Genomic DNA, 17,883 nt, shown 5'->3' with positions numbered 1-17,883 from the left:
AGTGGGATGAGTTACTGGGAGCTGGGGAGTGGGATGAGTTACTGGGAGCTGGGGAGTGGGATAAGTTACTGGGAGCTGGGGAGTGGGATGAGTTACTAGGAGCTGGGGAGTGGGATGAGTTACTAGGAGCTGGGGAGTGGGATGAGTTACTGGGAGCTGGGGAGTGGGATGAGTTACTGGGCGCTGGGGAGTGGGATAAGTTACTGGGAGCTGGGGAGTGGGATGAGTTACTAGGAGCTGGGGAGTGGGATGAGTTACTGGGAGCTGGGGAGTGGGATGAGTTACTAGGAGCTGGGGAGTGGGATGAGTTACTAGGAGCTGGGGAGTGGGATGAGTTACTAGGAGCTGGGGAGTGGGATGAGTTACTGGGAGCTGGGGAGTGGGATGAGTTACTAGGAGCTGGGGAGTGGGATGAGTTACTAGGAGCTGGGGAGTGGGATGAGTTACTGGGAGCTGGGGAGTGGGATAAGTTACTGGGAGCTGGGGAGTGGGATGAGTTACTGGGAGCTGGGGAGTGGGATGAGTTACTAGGAGCTTGGGAGTGGGATGAGTTACTAGGAGCTGGGGAGTGGGATGAGTTACTGGGAGCTGGGGAGTGGAATGAGTTACTGGGAGCTGGGGAGTGGGATGAGTTACTAGGAGCTGGGGAGTGGGATGAGTTACTAGGAGCTGGGGAGTGGGATGAGTTACTAGGAGCTGGGGAGTGGGATGAGTTACTAGGAGCTGCGGAGTGGGATGAGCTACTAGGAGCTGCGGAGTGGGATGAGTTACTGGGAGCTGGGGAGTGGGATGAATTACTGGGAGCTGGGGAGTGGGATGAGTTACTGGGAGCTGGGGAGTGGGATGAGTTACTGGGAGCTGGGGAGTGGGATGAGTTACTGGGAGCTGGGGAGTGGGATGAATTACTGGGAGCTGGGGAGTGGGATGAGTTACTGGGAGCTGGGGAGTGGGATGAGTTACTGGGAGCTGGGGAGTGGGATGAATTACTGGGAGCTGGGGAGTGGGATGAGTTACTGGGAGCTGGGGAGTGGGATGAGTTACTGGGAGCTGGGGAGTGGGATGAATTACTGGGAGCTGGGGAGTGGGATGAGTTACTGGGAGCTGGGGAGTGGGATGAGTTACTGGGAGCTGGGGAGTGGGATGAGTTACTGGGAGCTGGGGAGTGGGATGAATTACTGGGAGCTGGGGAGTGGGATGAGTTACTGGGAGCTGGGGAGTGGGATGAGTTACTGGGAGCTGGGGAGTGGGATGAGTTACTGGGAGCTGGGGAGTGGGATGAGTTACTGGGAGCTGGGGAGTGGGATGAGTTACTAGGAGCTGGGGAGTGGGATGAGTTACTAGGAGCTGGGGAGTGGGATGAGTTACTGGGAGCTGGGGAGTGGGATGAGTTACTGGGAGCTGGGGAGTGGGATGAGTTACTGGGAGCTGGGGAGTGGGATGAGTTACTAGGAGCTGGGGAGTGGGATGAGTTACTAGGAGCTGGGGAGTGGGATGAGCTACTGGGAGCTGTAGAAAGTAAGAAACAGAAAGTTACATTCTCGTGCATAACATTATTATTCTCCCGCAGTTACGACGCGCGGAACGGAGATTTCTGGCGTGCCGGAAACTCGAAGATCCGGGACGCTGCGTACGACGGACGTGTCTCCTTGAACCTGACACAGCCGCAGCGGGTTCACCTGAACCTGCAGCGTGTAACCTTGAACGACGAAGGTGACTTCACCTGCAGGGTGGACTTTCTGAGTTCCCCGTCACTCACATCCTTAGTCAAGCTAAAAGTCTATGGTGAGTAAATCATATTATTAAATTCTCTCTCGTTATGTATATGTATGTATATGTATATATGTCGTGCCGAATAGGTAAAACTAGTGAATTAGCAAAAACTCATTTAAATTAAGTCCTCTTTAATATTTTCTCTTATAGGTTTCAAGAATAATTTTTTTTATGTTAATGTAAAAATTAATAATTTTGTACAAAAAAACAACAACAGAAAACTTACTTAACCTTATTATAAAAAGCGAAATTTAATTTAATTTAGCCTAATGGAACAATATATATCTTAGATAAGAATACAAAAATTTAAGAATAAACAAACGCATATTTTCGTGATTTCTCACATTATCAAGTTGCTTGAAAATGTATGAGATCAGGAAGCGCTATATTTCATGGTTAATAAGCCATGTCCAAGAGGAGGCCTATGTAGGCTTCCTGTCTTTGATTCTCTCCACTTCTCTGCACTACAGAGAACTTTCACGGCACACATAAGTACGATAAGGCACCTAAATTACTGGGAACGGTTGAAGGTCCTTGATCTGTATTCCCTGGTACGCAGGCGAGAGAGGTACATGATAATATACACTTGGATGGTCCTGGAGGGATGGGTACCAAACCTGCACACGAAAATCACTTCCTATGAAAGCAAAAGACTCGGCAGGAGATGCAACATTCCCCCAATGAAAAGCAGGGGCGCCACGAGTGCAGTGAGAGACAACACAATAAGTGTCCGGGGTCTAAGACTGTTCAACTGCCTCCCAGCATACATAAGGGGGATTACCAATAGACCCCTGGCTGTCTTCAAGAAGGCACTGGACAGGCACCTAAAGTCAGTACCTGACCAACCGGGCTGTGGTTCGTACGTCAGCTTTCGTGCGGCCAGCAGTAACAGCCTGGTTGATCAGACCCTGTTCCACCATGAAGCCTGGTCTCAGACCGGGCCGTGGGGGCGTTGATCCCTGAAACCCTCTCCAGGGTTCGCTGCAACGCTTCCTTGTTCTGCATCTCTTAGTGTCTCAGGAAACAGGTTGAACCAAAATCGCTTCTACAGATTAAGTTGATCAACCTTTCATCGACGCTGATCAACTACACTGATTAGTCCTTTCTATGAATATTTATTAGCTACGACCTGAAAGATGATACTCACTGAAGTGGAAAAAAAAATCAAGCTAATATTTTTTTTAACTAAGTACCGTTTGATTGGCAAGATCATTAAGAAAGTTGAGAATAACAAAACTTAAAACTGCATGTTACCAGACAGGAAAACTGAACACTGAGCACACTATCCCTGATTTTGTAATCAGCTAGTCGAGTGCTGCGTTCAGTGGGAACAACAGACAGATTTAGGATATGGGTTAAGTTTCACGTTGCCAGTGGGGACACTAATTACGTAGATTTTGCTAAGTTCTGCAGTTTGGAAAAATAAGGGGATTTATTCCTCGAGGCTCTCAACATTTGCAAAGGCATTGTGTATAAACCCATTCTCAGACCTGTGTACTCGAAATGTATTTAATGATTATTTAAGTCATACGATGACCAGAAATGATCCAAGATTCACTTTACGAAAGCAGAAAATTTTGGACATGGGAAATTATAAGGGGAAAATAAATCTGTTATTGAAAGAGAGAAACTTAAGTTTCCGTTTATAAGAAGCATCTAGACCAGGTCAATAATAAGTTTATTAAGCAACTTAAAACGCTACTTAGAGATAATGAGGAAATGATCAAGCAATTGTCAACCAGTTCCTCAACACTTACATGAACGGCTTGTTAAGACAGAACCTAATATCCGATATTTATAAGCTTGAGAATTTGCTAGTTTTACCATGTAATAAAAATCTCTCACCTCCCACAAGTTCTTGAATACTTTACTGTTAAAGTTGTCTTTAAAAATGACACCATAAAACAAAAATTAATTAAAAATTCTCCGAAGGAACTTTTGGGTTGTGTATACTCCATCCAGTGTGAAAGTTGTGATAACTTTTATATAGGACAAACTGGCAAATCTCTTGTGATAAGTGTTAAATAATATATGCAATATCTATTGGAGAAGAATCTAGTATTTTGTTGAATTATGTAAGGAATACAAGCCATTGTGTAGACTGGACTAATGCCAAAGAATTATTTCCCTGTAATTCTACAGTTCAACACAGTATTGTGAAATCACCTCTTGTTAAGAATGATGCACAACACATTTAAAATTTGAGTTCTGGTATCTATAAACTTGACAAATTTATAGTCCAGAATACTGTTCATAATTTTGAAGGTAAAATTATTTATCCCAAAAGTACATAGTGTTCTGTGTCATACGAACAATTTAACTTGATGCTGGACAAATGTGAGTGAGGTGTCACCTCGGTATTTAACATTTTAAATATGCTTCTCTTCCCTCTTCTGATTCTTCTGAAGTAATGTGTGTTAATATATATATGTCGTGCCGAATAGGCAGAACTTGAGATCTTGGCTTAAATAGCAACGCTCATCTTGCCATATAGGTCAAGTGAAAATTTGTGTATGCAATAATTTCGCCAAAATCATTCTGAACCTAACAAAAAAAATATATTTCAATGTATTTGTTTAGTATTAAATTATTGTAAACAAATCTAAAATATATATAGCTGGGTTAGGCTAAAATAAATTGTTCTTGTTATAATAAGGTTAAGTAAGTTTTCTAAGATTCTTTTGGTGCAAAATTAAAAATTTTTACATTAACATTAATGAAAAAAATATATCTTTAAAAGTATAAGAGAAATTTTTAGAAAGGACTTAATTTTAAATGAGTTCTTGCTAATTGACCAGTTTTACATATTCGGCACTACACACACATATATATATATATATATATATATATATATATATATATATATATATATATATATATATATATATATATACATATATATATATATATATATATATATATATATATATATATATATATAAATCTCAGACCTAAGGACGATGGAAGGCAAGATGAAAGACATCACCACACATCATGCTCCCCAGTCTTCAGCAGTCCCAAACTCTAGGAATATGATTCTCTCAAGACCGTGCTAGAGAGAGTATTGAGCCTTTTCCTTTAAGATGGACAGTGGTTGCAAGCCTCACTTCCAGTCAGGCTTGGAGGGCTGGGAGTACGCAAATCTTCCCAGATTGCTCTACCAGCTTGCCTATCCTCTTCCATAGCATCTAATGAGTTAATAAAACAAATTCTTCCGGACATCCTCAGTGACTCAGCAGAAATACAGGACCCTAACTAGGCCAGTGCCATCACTGAATGGGAGACTCTTGCTGCTCTAGCTCCAAAACCTAGTGCAGCACTGGCCTACAAACAGTCTAGATACCCCCCGGAGCTGTTTGAATATTTTCTTCTCCTACCACCCCCTATATTTTATATTCTATGGGAAAATTTATTAATATACAGAATACATTGACAGAAAACACAAACATGAATACATTGGTACAATATATCAAAGATTATGAATCTCCTCCAGCTCCTCCGAAGCTGGACGCGAGCCCAGTATGCAGCATTCATGTTCACTCTGGATGGCCACGCTGAGGCGCTTGAACATGAAAGTGGTTGCTCTTGGGTCCCTGCTGGTGTCGATGAGTCTGGAACCCAGTTCTATAAGGAAACGTGTGACATTTTTTCCCCATGATCCCAAGGTCTCTGATCCCACTGGGACAAATTGATACTGTTGATTTATGTCCCTTGTACTCCTCCCTATGGTCAGCAGCTCCTCTCTGTCGTCCGACACTGTGATGGATATAGGTGTCCACCAGTGTGAATACACAGGTATAGTCCCATGCTAAGAGCTTGCCATTCTTCAAAGGATAGATGGTGATCCCATCGGGGCAGTTTGCTGGGTTGTGGGAATTTTTGGCTGCTAGTGATCGGGGCTCTCTCTTGGCTGGGCATCCAGCTGTAGCAAGGGTTCTCTTTATGATGTCGTTGACCTCATTGTGTCTTGCATGCCAGCTCTTGGTTTTGGAACAGTTAAGACCATGTAGACCATATTGGTCGGCTTGTGCATCGCCGTAAATACACGTATATTCCGTGTGAATTGGGGCAGCAAGGTGCAGAGCCACTGCAATACGGAGAGTCTTAGCATCGAGGTGTGTTCCCCTTGCCGAAATGGGAACTGTTTGGAGGAAGTCTCCGGAGTGGAGTGCACTCACAGGTTGGAGACGGGTAGTCTCCATGTCTGATGTTACATCCCCAAACATGTTGGCAAGCACCTTTTCAGCGATGGGGCCATCCAAACTTGACTGTTTGTAGGCCAGTGTTGCACTAGGTTTTGGTACTGGAGCAGCAAGAACCTCCCATTCAGTGATGGCTCTGGTTATGGAAGAGGATAGGAAAGCTGGTAGGGAAATCTAGGAAGATCTGCGTACTCCCAGCCCCCCCCCCCCATGCCTGACTGGAAGTGAGGCTTGTAACCACTGTCCATCTTCCAGGGAAAGATTCAATACACTCTCTAGCATTTTCTCAGTGCTAATTTGGGCTCTGATTTTTGAGGTGTCAGGTGTCTTGTTGTTGGCATTTGCCCAGCGGATGTTTGTCGCCGGGGGGGAATTAGTTGGTAGGTGGAGGTGTGGGGGAGTTAGTAAGTGGAAGTGTGTGGGAGTAAGTTGGTAGGTGGAGGTGTGTGGGAGTTAGTAAGTGGAAGTGTGCGGGAGTTGGCAGGTGGAGGTGTGACGGAGTTAGATCGTAGGTGGATGTGTGGTGGAAGTTATATGGTAGGTGGAGGTGTAGGGTGTTAGATGGTAGGTGGAGGTGTAGGGTGTTAGATGGTAGGTGGAGGTGTGGCAGGGTCAGATGTTACATGGAGGTGTGGCATGGTCAGATGTTACATGGAGGTGTGGCAGGGACAGATGTTACGTGAAGGTGTGGCAGGGTCAGATGGTACATGAAGGCGTGGCAGGGTCAGATGGCACATGAAGGTGTGGCAGGGTCAGATGGTACATGGAGGTGTGGCAGGGTCAGATGGTACATGGAGGTGTGGCAGGGTCAGATGGTACATGGAGGTGTGGCAGGGTCAGATGCTACATGAAGGTGTGACAGGGTCAGATAGTACGTGGAGGTGTGGTAGGGTCAGATAGTACGTGGAGGTGTGGCAGGGTCAGATAGTACGTGGAGGTGTGGCAGAGTCAGATAGTACGTGGAGGTGTGGCAGGGTCAGATAGTACGTGGAGATGTGGCAGGGTCATATAGTACGTGGAGGTGTGGCAGGGTCAGATAGTACGTGGAGGTGTGGCAGGGTCAGATAGTACATGGAGGAAGGTGACACAGAAAAGAACTTATATATTTTGCCAGAAATATATATGAAAGTTAAATTATTTTCCGGTACTTACATTTTTCAATGTCTTGGAAAAGAAAATATAAGCAGACTGAATGAAATAAGAGATATTTGGAAGAGAAATATGAGTACAGAGAATGAAATAAGAGATATTTTAACGAGTTTGAGAGAAATGGTGGTATAAGACAATCTCTCAGAACAGAATCATGTGAGGATCATAGGGTGGAATGAGACCCCTCAAAAAAAAGTGTTCCCTATATGGGTCCTCGCGGGACAGGAACTTTATGCACTACTGTGTACGAAAATAATTATATCCACCAATGAAACACTTCCAATTTGTTTCCTCGTCCATAGTCATAACTACGAGCACAAACTATTGTACATTCCAAAGCATTTTTCTTGCAGCTACAGTGAACACTGAGGCAGGATGTGGAAGGGCTACAACAAATTACAGACAGAGTGGATGTAGGAGCTGTAGGGCCTGTGCTCTACATGACTAGGTAGTAATCATTTCTTCCTGTGTCTGTCCTCTTACATGGAGTCGTGGATGCTGCTTTCACCTACTATTATTACATTTAGTAATGAACATATAAAGTACAGAACTTTGGTAGATAAAGAAGGTGGCAGGAGCACTGCAGTCACAAAACTTTTACTGCTGCAACCCTTGCTGTTAGCCCTGCACGACGCAGAATGGCCAGTGTCTCATTTGAACGACCATTAAACAAATAGAGCATTGCCTTTTTCCCAGAAAAGGCAACAATTAAATTATTTTGACCTGGTAAACACAACTGTTCAACCAAACTGGATAGCTTGCTGTCATGAATCAAACTGAAGAAAGTCATAGATTTTCTTACGTTCTATATTTATGATGCATCTTGTGAAAGTATTGATGATGATGTTGCTGTTGTTGGGGTTTATAGAGCCACTGATAGCATGCGCCGTATCGAGCTCTGAAAGCATTGATGAATAACAGTTGTTTGTAGATGTCAAGCATTTCCCTAATGCTGTAAATATCGTTCATTATCATCACTATAGTAAAGAGTAAAGTTGCTGGCAGTGTGGTTCTACTTAAGCAAATTAAGAAGGTCCGGATAATCCCTAAAGACACTGGTGTTAGATGCTTGAGCAAGTTGAACTGTTGTTCTAGCGATGACTTTATTGGAATATTCACTAACATGAATAACTGTGTATCCCTATCAGATAACACTAGCTTGTTCCTGGTGATACTGGATAGAAGTATTACGCTCTTGTAATGAATTATGTGTCTGGCAAGAAGTTAATTGTTATGTTGATACACATGTTTGGTGTGTGTGCTGAGTGTCAAGTTCCATATTTACCAAAAATCGTAAAAGCTAAACTACATGTCCGAGACGTGAACTATACTTGGATATTTGATATACCATCGTAGGAAGCCCTGTTACGACTTGTCACATTTTCAACACTGACTTTGAAAGGGTTAATAAAACAGTATGAGTTAATGGTGCTTCATGTGACTTGTGTAGGAGATTGTAAGACTGGAATAGAGATGGAAGATCTTCACAAAACTCATTGTGTACAGCATCTTCAAGATGATATAACAAGCGTTTACTAGAGGCAGCAAAATTTTTTGGGTCAAAGCTTGTTTCTATGATGATTCTGACACGGGAAGCAAATGCAAATGTCTACTTGTTGTCGCTCGGTCTGTAACGAAATATAAATATCTCATTGCCTTTCGCTGCTACTGCTGCTATATGCTAACTCATTGCTACTGTTGCTATATGCTAACTCATTGCTACTGCTGCTATATGCTAACTCATTGCTACTGCTGCTATATGCTAACTCATTGCTACTGCTGCTATATGCTAACTCATTGCTACTGCTGCTATATGCTAACTCATTGCTACTGCTGCTATATGCTAACTCATTGCTACTGCTGTTATGTGCTAACTCATTGCTACTGCTGCTATGTGCTAACTCATTGCTACTGCTGCTATATGCTAACTCATTGCTACTGCTGCTATGTGCTAACTCAGTGCTACTGCTGCTATGTGCTAACTCATTGCTACTGCTGCTATATGCTAACTCATTGCTACTGCCGCTATATGCTAACTCATTGCTACTGCTGCTATATGCTAACTCATTGCTACTGCTGCTATATGCTAACTCATTGCTACTGCTGCTATATGCTAACTCATTGCTACTGCTGCTATATGCTAACTCATTGCTACTGCTGCTATATGCTAACTCATTGCTACTGCTGTTATGTGCTAACTCATTGCTACTGCTGTTATGTGCTAACTCATTGCTACTGCTGCTATGTGCTAACTCATTGCTACTGCTGCTATATGCTAACTCATTGCTACTGCTGCTATATGCTAACTCATTGCTACTGCTGCTATATGCTAACTCATTGCTACTGCTGCTATATGCTAACTCATTGCTACTGCTGCTATATGCTAACTCATTGCTACTGCTGTTATGTGCTAACTCATTGCTACTGCTGTTATGTGCTAACTCATTGCTACTGCTGTTATGTGCTAACTCATTGCTACTGCTGTTATGTGCTAACTCATTGCTACTGCTGTTATGTGCTAACTCATTGCTACTGCTGTTATGTGCTAACTCATTGCTACTGCTGTTATGTGCTAACTCATTGCTACTGCTGTTATGTGCTAACTCATTGCTACTGCTGCTATGTGCTAACTCATTGCTACTGCTGTTATGTGCTAACTCATTGCTACTGCTGCTATATGCTAACTCATTGCTACTGCTGTTATGTGCTAACTCATTGCTACTGCTGCTATATGCTAACTCATTGCTACTGCTGTTATGTGCTAACTCATTGCTACTGCTGTTATGTGCTAACTCATTGCTACTGCTGCTATGTGCTAACTCATTGCTACTGCTGCTATATGCTAACTCATTGCTACTGCTGTTATGTGCTAACTCATTGCTACTGCTGTTATGTGCTAACTCATTGCTACTGCTGCTATGTGCTAACTCATTGCTACTGCTGCTATATGCTAACTCATTGCTACTGCTGCTATATGCTAACTCATTGCTACTGCTGCTATATGCTAACTCATTGCTACTGCTGCTATATGCTAACTCATTGCTACTGCTGCTATATGCTAACTCATTGCTACTGCTGCTATATGCTAACTCATTGCTACTGCTGCTATATGCTAACTCATTGCTACTGCTGCTATATGCTAACTCATTGCTACTGCTGCTATATGCTAACTCATTGCTACTGCTGTTATGTGCTAACTCATTGCTACTGCTGTTATGTGCTAACTCATTGCTACTGCTGCTATGTGCTAACTCATTGCTACTGCTGCTATGTGCTAACTCATTGCTACTGCTGCTATGTGCTAACTCATTGCTACTGCTGCTATATCCTAACTCATTGCTACTGCTGCTATATGCTAACTCATTGCTACTGCTGCTATATGCTAACTCATTGCTACTGCTGCTATATGCTAACTCATTGCTACTGCTGCTATATGCTAACTCATTGCTACTGCTGCTATATGCTAACTCATTGCTACTGCTGCTATATGCTAACTCATTGCTACTGCTGCTATATGCTAACTCATTGCTACTGCTGCTATATGCTAACTCATTGCTACTGCTGCTATATGCTAACTCATTGCTACTGCTGCTATATGCTAACTCATTGCTACTGCTGCTATATGCTAACTCATTGCTACTGCTGCTATGTGCTAACTCATTGCTACTGCTGCTATATGCTAACTCATTGCTACTGCTGCTATATGCTAACTCATTGCTACTGCTGCTATATGCTAACTCATTGCTACTGCTGCTATATGCTAACTCATTGCTACTGCTGCTATATGCTAACTCATTGCTACTGCTGTTATGTGCTAACTCATTGCTACTACTGCTATGTGCTAACTCATTGCTACTGCTGCTATATGCTAACTCATTGCTACTGCTGTTATGTGCTAACTCATTGCTACTGCTGTTATGTGCTAACTCATTGCTACTGCTGCTATGTGCTAACTCATTGCTACTGCTGCTATGTGCTAACTCATTGCTACTGCTGCTATGTGCTAACTCATTGCTACTGCTGCTATATCCTAACTCATTGCTACTGCTGCTATATGCTAACTCATTGCTACTGCTGCTATATGCTAACTCATTGCTACTGCTGCTATATGCTAACTCATTGCTACTGCTGCTATATGCTAACTCATTGCTACTGCTGCTATATGCTAACTCATTGCTACTGCTGCTATATGCTAACTCATTGCTACTGCTGCTATATGCTAACTCATTGCTACTGCTGCTATATGCTAACTCATTGCTACTGCTGCTATATGCTAACTCATTGCTACTGCTGCTATATGCTAACTCATTGCTACTGCTGCTATATGCTAACTCATTGCTACTGCTGTTATGTGCTAACTCATTGCTACTGCTGCTATGTGCTAACTCATTGCTACTGCTGCTATATGCTAACTCATTGCTACTGCTGCTATGTGCTAACTCATTGCTACTGCTGCTATGTGCTAACTCATTGCTACTGCTGCTATATGCTAACTCATTGCTACTGCCGCTATATGCTAACTCATTGCTACTGCTGCTATATGCTAACTCATTGCTACTGCTGCTATATGCTAACTCATTGCTACTGCTGCTATATGCTAACTCACTGCTACTGCTGCTATATGCTAACTCATTGCTATTGCTGTTATGTGCTAACTTATTGCTACTACTGCTATGTGCTAACTCATTGCTACTGCTGCTATATGCTAACTCATTGCTACTGCTGTTATGTGCTAACTCATTGCTACTACTGCTATGTGCTAACTCATTGCTACTGCTGCTATGTGCTAACTCATTGCTACTGCTGCTATGTGCTAACTCATTGCTATTGCTGTTATGTGCTAACTCATTGCTACTGCTGCTATGTGCTAACTCATTGCTATTGCTGTTATGTGCTAACTCATTGCTACTGCTGCTATGTGCTAACTCATTGCTACTGCTGCTATATGCTAACTCATTGCTACTGCTGTTATGTGCTAACTCATTGCTACTACTGCTATGTGCTAACTCATTGCTACTGCTGCTATGTGCTAACTCATTGCTACTGCTGCTATGTGCTAACTCATTGCTATTGCTGTTATGTGCTAACTCATTGCTACTGCTGCTATGTGCTAACTCATTGCTATTGCTGTTATGTGCTAACTCATTGCTACTGCTGCTATATGCTAACTCATTGCTACTGCTGCTATGTGCTAACTCATTGCTACTGCTGCTATGTGCTAACTCATTGCTATTGCTGTTATGTGCTAACTCATTGCTACTGCTGCTATGTGCTAACTCATTGCTATTGCTGTTATGTGCTAACTCATTGCTACTGCTGCTATGTGCTAACTCATTGCTATTGCTGTTATGTGCTAACTCATTGCTACTGCTGCTATGTGCTAACTCATTGCTATTGCTGTTATGTGCTAACTCATTGCTACTGCTGCTATGTGCTAACTCATTGCTACTGCTGCTATATGCTAACTCATTGCTACTGCTGTTATGTGCTAACTCATTGCTACTACTGCTATGTGCTAACTCATTGCTACTGCTGCTATGTGCTAACTCATTGCTACTGCTGCTATGTGCTAACTCATTGCTACTGCTGCTATGTGCTAACTCATTGCTACTGCTGCTATGCGCTAACTCATTGCTACTGCTGCTATGTGCTAACTCATTGCTACTGCTGCTATGTGCTAACTCATTGCTACTGCTGCTATGTGCTAACTCATTGCTACTGCTGCTATGCGCTAACTCATTGCTACTGCTGCTATGTGCTAACTCATTGCTACTGCTGCTATGTGCTAACTCATTGCTACTGCTGCTATGTGCTAACTCATTGCTACTGCTGCTATGTGCTAACTCATTGCTACTGCTGCTATGCGCTAACTCATTGCTACTGCTGCTATGTGCTAACTCATTGCTACTGCTGCTATGTGCTAACTCATTGCTACTGCTGCTATGTGCTAACTCATTGCTACTGCTGCTATGCGCTAACTCATTGCTACTGCTGCTATGTGCTAACTCATTGCTACTGCTGCTATGTGCTAACTCATTGCTACTGCTGCTATGTGCTAACTCATTGCTACTGCTGCTATGTGCTAACTCATTGCTACTGCTGCTATGCGCTAACTCATTGCTACTGCTGCTATGTGCTAACTCATTGCTACTGCTGCTATGTGCTAACTCATTGCTACTGCTGCTATGTGCTAACTCATTGCTACTGCTGCTATGTGCTAACTCATTGCTACTGCTGCTATGTGCTAACTCATTGCTACTGCTGCTATGTGCTAACTCATTGCTACTGCTGCTATATGCTAACTCATTGCTACTGCTGCTATGTGCTAACTCATTGCTACTGCTGCTATATGCTAACTCATTGCTACTGCTGCTATGTGCTAACTCATTGCTACTGCTGCTATATGCTAACTCATTGCTACTGCTGCTATGTGCTAACTCATTGCTACTGCTGCTATGTGCTAACTCATTGCTACTGCTGCTATGTGCTAACTCATTGCTACTGCTGCTATGTGCTAACTCATTGCTACTGCTGCTATATGCTAACTCATTGCTACTGCTGCTATATGCTAACTCATTGCTACTGCTGCTATGTGCTAACTCATTGCTACTGCTGCTATATGCTAACTCATTGCTACTGCTGCTATGTGCTAACCCATTGCTACTGCTGCTATGTGCTAACTCATTGCTACTGCTGCTATGTGCTAACTCATTGCTACTGCTGCTATATGCTAACTCATTGCTACTGCTGCTATATGCTAACTCATTGCTACTGCTGCTATGTGCTAACTCATTGCTACTGCTGCTATATGCTAACTCATTGCTACTGCTGCTATGTGCTAACCCATTGCTACTGCTGCTATGTGCTAACCCATTGCTACTGCTGCTATGTGCTAACTCATTGCTACTGCTGTTATGTGCTAACTCATTGCTACTGCTGCTATATGCTAACTCATTGCTACTGCTGCTATATGCTAACTCATTGCTACTGCTGCTATGTGCTAACTCATTGCTACTGCTGCTATGTGCTAACTCATTGCTACTGCTGCTATGTGCTAACTCATTGCTACTGCTGCTATGTGCTAACTCATTGCTACTGCTGCTATGTGCTAACTCATTGCTACTGCTGCTATGTGCTAACTCATTGCTACTGCTGCTATGTGCTAACTCATTGCTACTGCTGCTATGTGCTAACTCATTGCTACTGCTATGTGCTAACTCATTGCTACTGCTGCTATGTGCTAACTCATTGCTACTGCTGCTATGTGCTAACCCATTGCTACTGCTGCTATGTGCTAACTCATTGCTACTGCTGCTATGTGCTAACTCATTGCTACTGCTATGTGCTAACTCATTGCTACTGCTGCTATGTGCTAACTCATTGCTACTGCTGCTATGTGCTAACTCATTGCTACTGCTGCTATATGCTAACTCATTGCTACTGCTGCTATGTGCTAACTCATTGCTACTGCTGCTATGTGCTAACTCATTGCTACTGCTGCTATGTGCTAACTCATTGCTACTGCTGCTATATGCTAACTCATTGCTACTGCTGCTATATGCTAACTCATTGCTACTGCTTCTATATGCTAACTCATTGCTACTGCTGCTATATGCTAACTCATTGCTACAGCTGCTATGTGCTAACTCATTGCTACTGCTGCTATGTGCTAACTCATTGCTACTGCTGCTATGTGCTAACTCATTGCTACTGCTGCTATGTGCTAACTCATTGCTACTGCTGCTATGTGCTAACTCATTGCTACTGCTGCTATGTGCTAACCCATTGCTGCTGCTGCTATGTGCTAACCCATTGCTACTGCTGCTATGTGGTAACTCATTGCTACTGCTGCTATGTGCTAACTCATTGCTACTGCTGCTATGTGCTAACTCATTGCTACTGCTGCTATATGCTAACTCATTGCTACTGCTGCTATATGCTAACTCATTGCTACAGCTGCTATGTGCTAACTCATTGCTACTGCTGCTATGTGCTAACTCATTGCTACTGCTGCTATGTGCTAACTCATTGCTACTGCTTCTATATGCTAACTCATTGCTACTGCTGCTATATGCTAACTCATTGCTACTGCTTCTATATGCTAACTCATTGCTACTGCTGCTATATGCTAACTCATTGCTACAGCTGCTATGTGCTAACTCATTGCTACTGCTGCTATGTGCTAACTCATTGCTACTGCTGCTATGTGCTAACTCATTGCTACTGCTGCTATGTGCTAACTCATTGCTACTGCTGCTATGTGCTAACTCATTGCTACTGCTGCTATGTGCTAACCCATTGCTGCTGCTGCTATGTGCTAACCCATTGCTACTGCTGCTATGTGGTAACTCATTGCTACTGCTGCTATGTGCTAACTCATTGCTACTGCTGCTATGTGCTAACTCATTGCTACTGCTGCTATGTGCTAACTCATTGCTACTGCTGCTATGTGCTAACTCATTGCTACTGCTGCTATATGCTAACCAATTGCTACTGCTGCTATGTGCTAACTCATTGCTACTGCTACTATATGCTAACTCATTGCTACTGCTGCTATGTGCTAACTCATTGCTACTGCTGCTATATGCTAACCAATTGCTACTGCTGCTATGTGCTAACTCATTGCTACTGCTACTATATGCTAACTCATTGCTACTGCTGCTATATGCTAACTCATTGCTACTGCTGCTATATGCTCACTCATTGCTACTGCTGCTATATGCTAACTCATTGCTACTGCTGCTATATGCTAACTCATTGCTACTGCTGCTATATGCTAACTCATTGCTACTGCTGCTATATGCTAACTCATTGCTACTGCTGCTATGTGCTAACTCATTGCTACTGCTGCTATGTGCTAACTCATTGCTACTGCTTCTATGTGCTAACTCATTGCTACTGCTGCTATGTGCTAACTCATTGCTACTGCTACTATGTGCTAACTCATTGCTACTGCTGCTATATGCTAACCAATTGCTACTGCTGCTATGTGCTAACTCATTGCTACTGCTGCTATGTGCTAACCCATTGCAACTGCTGCTATGTGCTAACCCATTGCTACTGCTGCTATGTGCTAACTCATTGCTACTGCTGCTATGTGCTAACCCATTACTACTGCTGCTATGTGCTAACCCATTGCTACTGCTATGTGCTAACTCATTGCTACTGCTACTATGTGCTAACTCACTGCTACTGCTACTATATGCTAACTCATTGCAACTGCTGCTATGTGCTAACTCATTGCTACTGCTGCTATGTGCTAATCCATTGCTACTGCTGCTATGTGCTAACCCATTGCTACTGCTGCTATGTGCTAACTCATTGCTACTGCTGCTATGTGCTAACCCATTGCTACTGCTGCTATGTGCTAACTCATTGCTACTGCTACTATGTGCTAACCCATTGCTACTGCTACTATATGCTAACTCATTGCTACTGCTGCTATGTGCTAACTCATTGCTACTGCTATGTGCTAACTCATTGCTACTGCTACTATGTGCTAACTCATTGCTCCTGCTACTATACGCTAACGCATTACTACTGCTGCTATGTGCTAACTCATTGCTACTGCTGCTATGTGCTAACTCATTGCTACTGCTGCTATGTGCTAACTCAGTACTACTGCTGCTATGTGCTAACTCATTGCTACTGCTACTATATGCTAACTCATTGCTACTGCTGCTATGTGCTAACTCATTGCTACTGCTACTATGTGGTAATTCATTGCTACTGCTGCTATGTGCTAACTCATTGCTACTGCTGCTAAATGCTAACTCATTGCTACTGCCGCTATGTGCTAACTCATTGCTACTGCTACTATATGCTAACTCATTGCTACTGCTGCTATGTGCTAACTCATTGCTACTGCTGCTAAGTGCTAACTCATTGCTACTGCCGCTATGTGCTAACTCATTGCTACTGCTACTATATGCTAACTCATTGCTACTGCTGCTATGTGCTAACTCATTGCTACTGCTGCTAAGTGCTAACTCATTGCTACTGCCGCTATGTGCTAACTCATTGCTACTGCTGCTATGTGCTAACTCATTGCTACTGCTGCTAAGTGCTAACTCATTGCTACTGCCGCTATGTGCTAACTCATTGCTACTGCTGCTAAGTGCTAACTCATTGCTACTGCTGCTAAGTGCTAACTCATTGCTACTGCCGCTATGTGCTAACTCATTGCTACTGCTGCTAAGTGCTAACTCATTGCTACTGCTGCTATATGCTAACTCATTGCTACTGCTGCTAAGTGCTAACTCATTGCTACTGCTGCTATATGCTAACTCATTGCTACTGCTGCTAAGTGCTAACTCATTGCTACTGCTGCTATATGCTAACTCATTGCTACTGCTGCTATGTGCTAACTCATTGCTACTGCTACTATGTGCTAACTCATTGCTACTGCTGCTATGTGCTAACTCATTGCTACTGCTGCTATGTGCTAACTCACTGCTACTGCTGCTAAGTGCTAACTCATTGCTACTGCCGCTATGTGCTAACTCATTGCTACTGCTACTATGTGCTAACTCATTTCTACTGCTGCTATGTGCTAACTCATTGCTACTGCTGCTATGTGCTAGCTCATTGCTACTGCTATGTGCTAACTCATTGCTACTGCTGCTATGTGCTAACTCATTCCTACTGCTGCTATGTGCTAACTCATTGCTACTGCTGCTATGTGCTAACTCATTGCTACTGCTGCTATGTGCTAACTCATTGCTACTGCTGCTATATGCTAACTCATTGCTACTGCTGCTAT

General features: G+C 43.1%; 1 protein-coding gene across 1 annotated transcript in view; it reads left to right on the top strand.

Moving 5' to 3' along the window:
• LOC128700569 (nephrin-like) overlaps positions 1-17,883 on the top strand; it is a 694,403-nt gene that overhangs the window by 98,039 nt on the left and 578,481 nt on the right. Inside the window, exon 3 of the mRNA XM_053793851.2 lies at positions 1,568-1,782. Within this exon, the coding sequence (XP_053649826.2) occupies positions 1,568-1,782 (215 nt within the window). The remainder of the gene's footprint in view (positions 1-1,567; positions 1,783-17,883) is intronic.

Source organism: Cherax quadricarinatus, chromosome 65 (assembly GCF_038502225.1).
Source record: "Cherax quadricarinatus isolate ZL_2023a chromosome 65, ASM3850222v1, whole genome shotgun sequence".
Lineage (NCBI taxonomy): Eukaryota > Metazoa > Arthropoda > Malacostraca > Decapoda > Parastacidae > Cherax > Cherax quadricarinatus.
The sequence above is the reverse complement of the archived record's forward strand: the minus strand, read 5'-3'. Positions and strand labels throughout refer to the sequence as shown.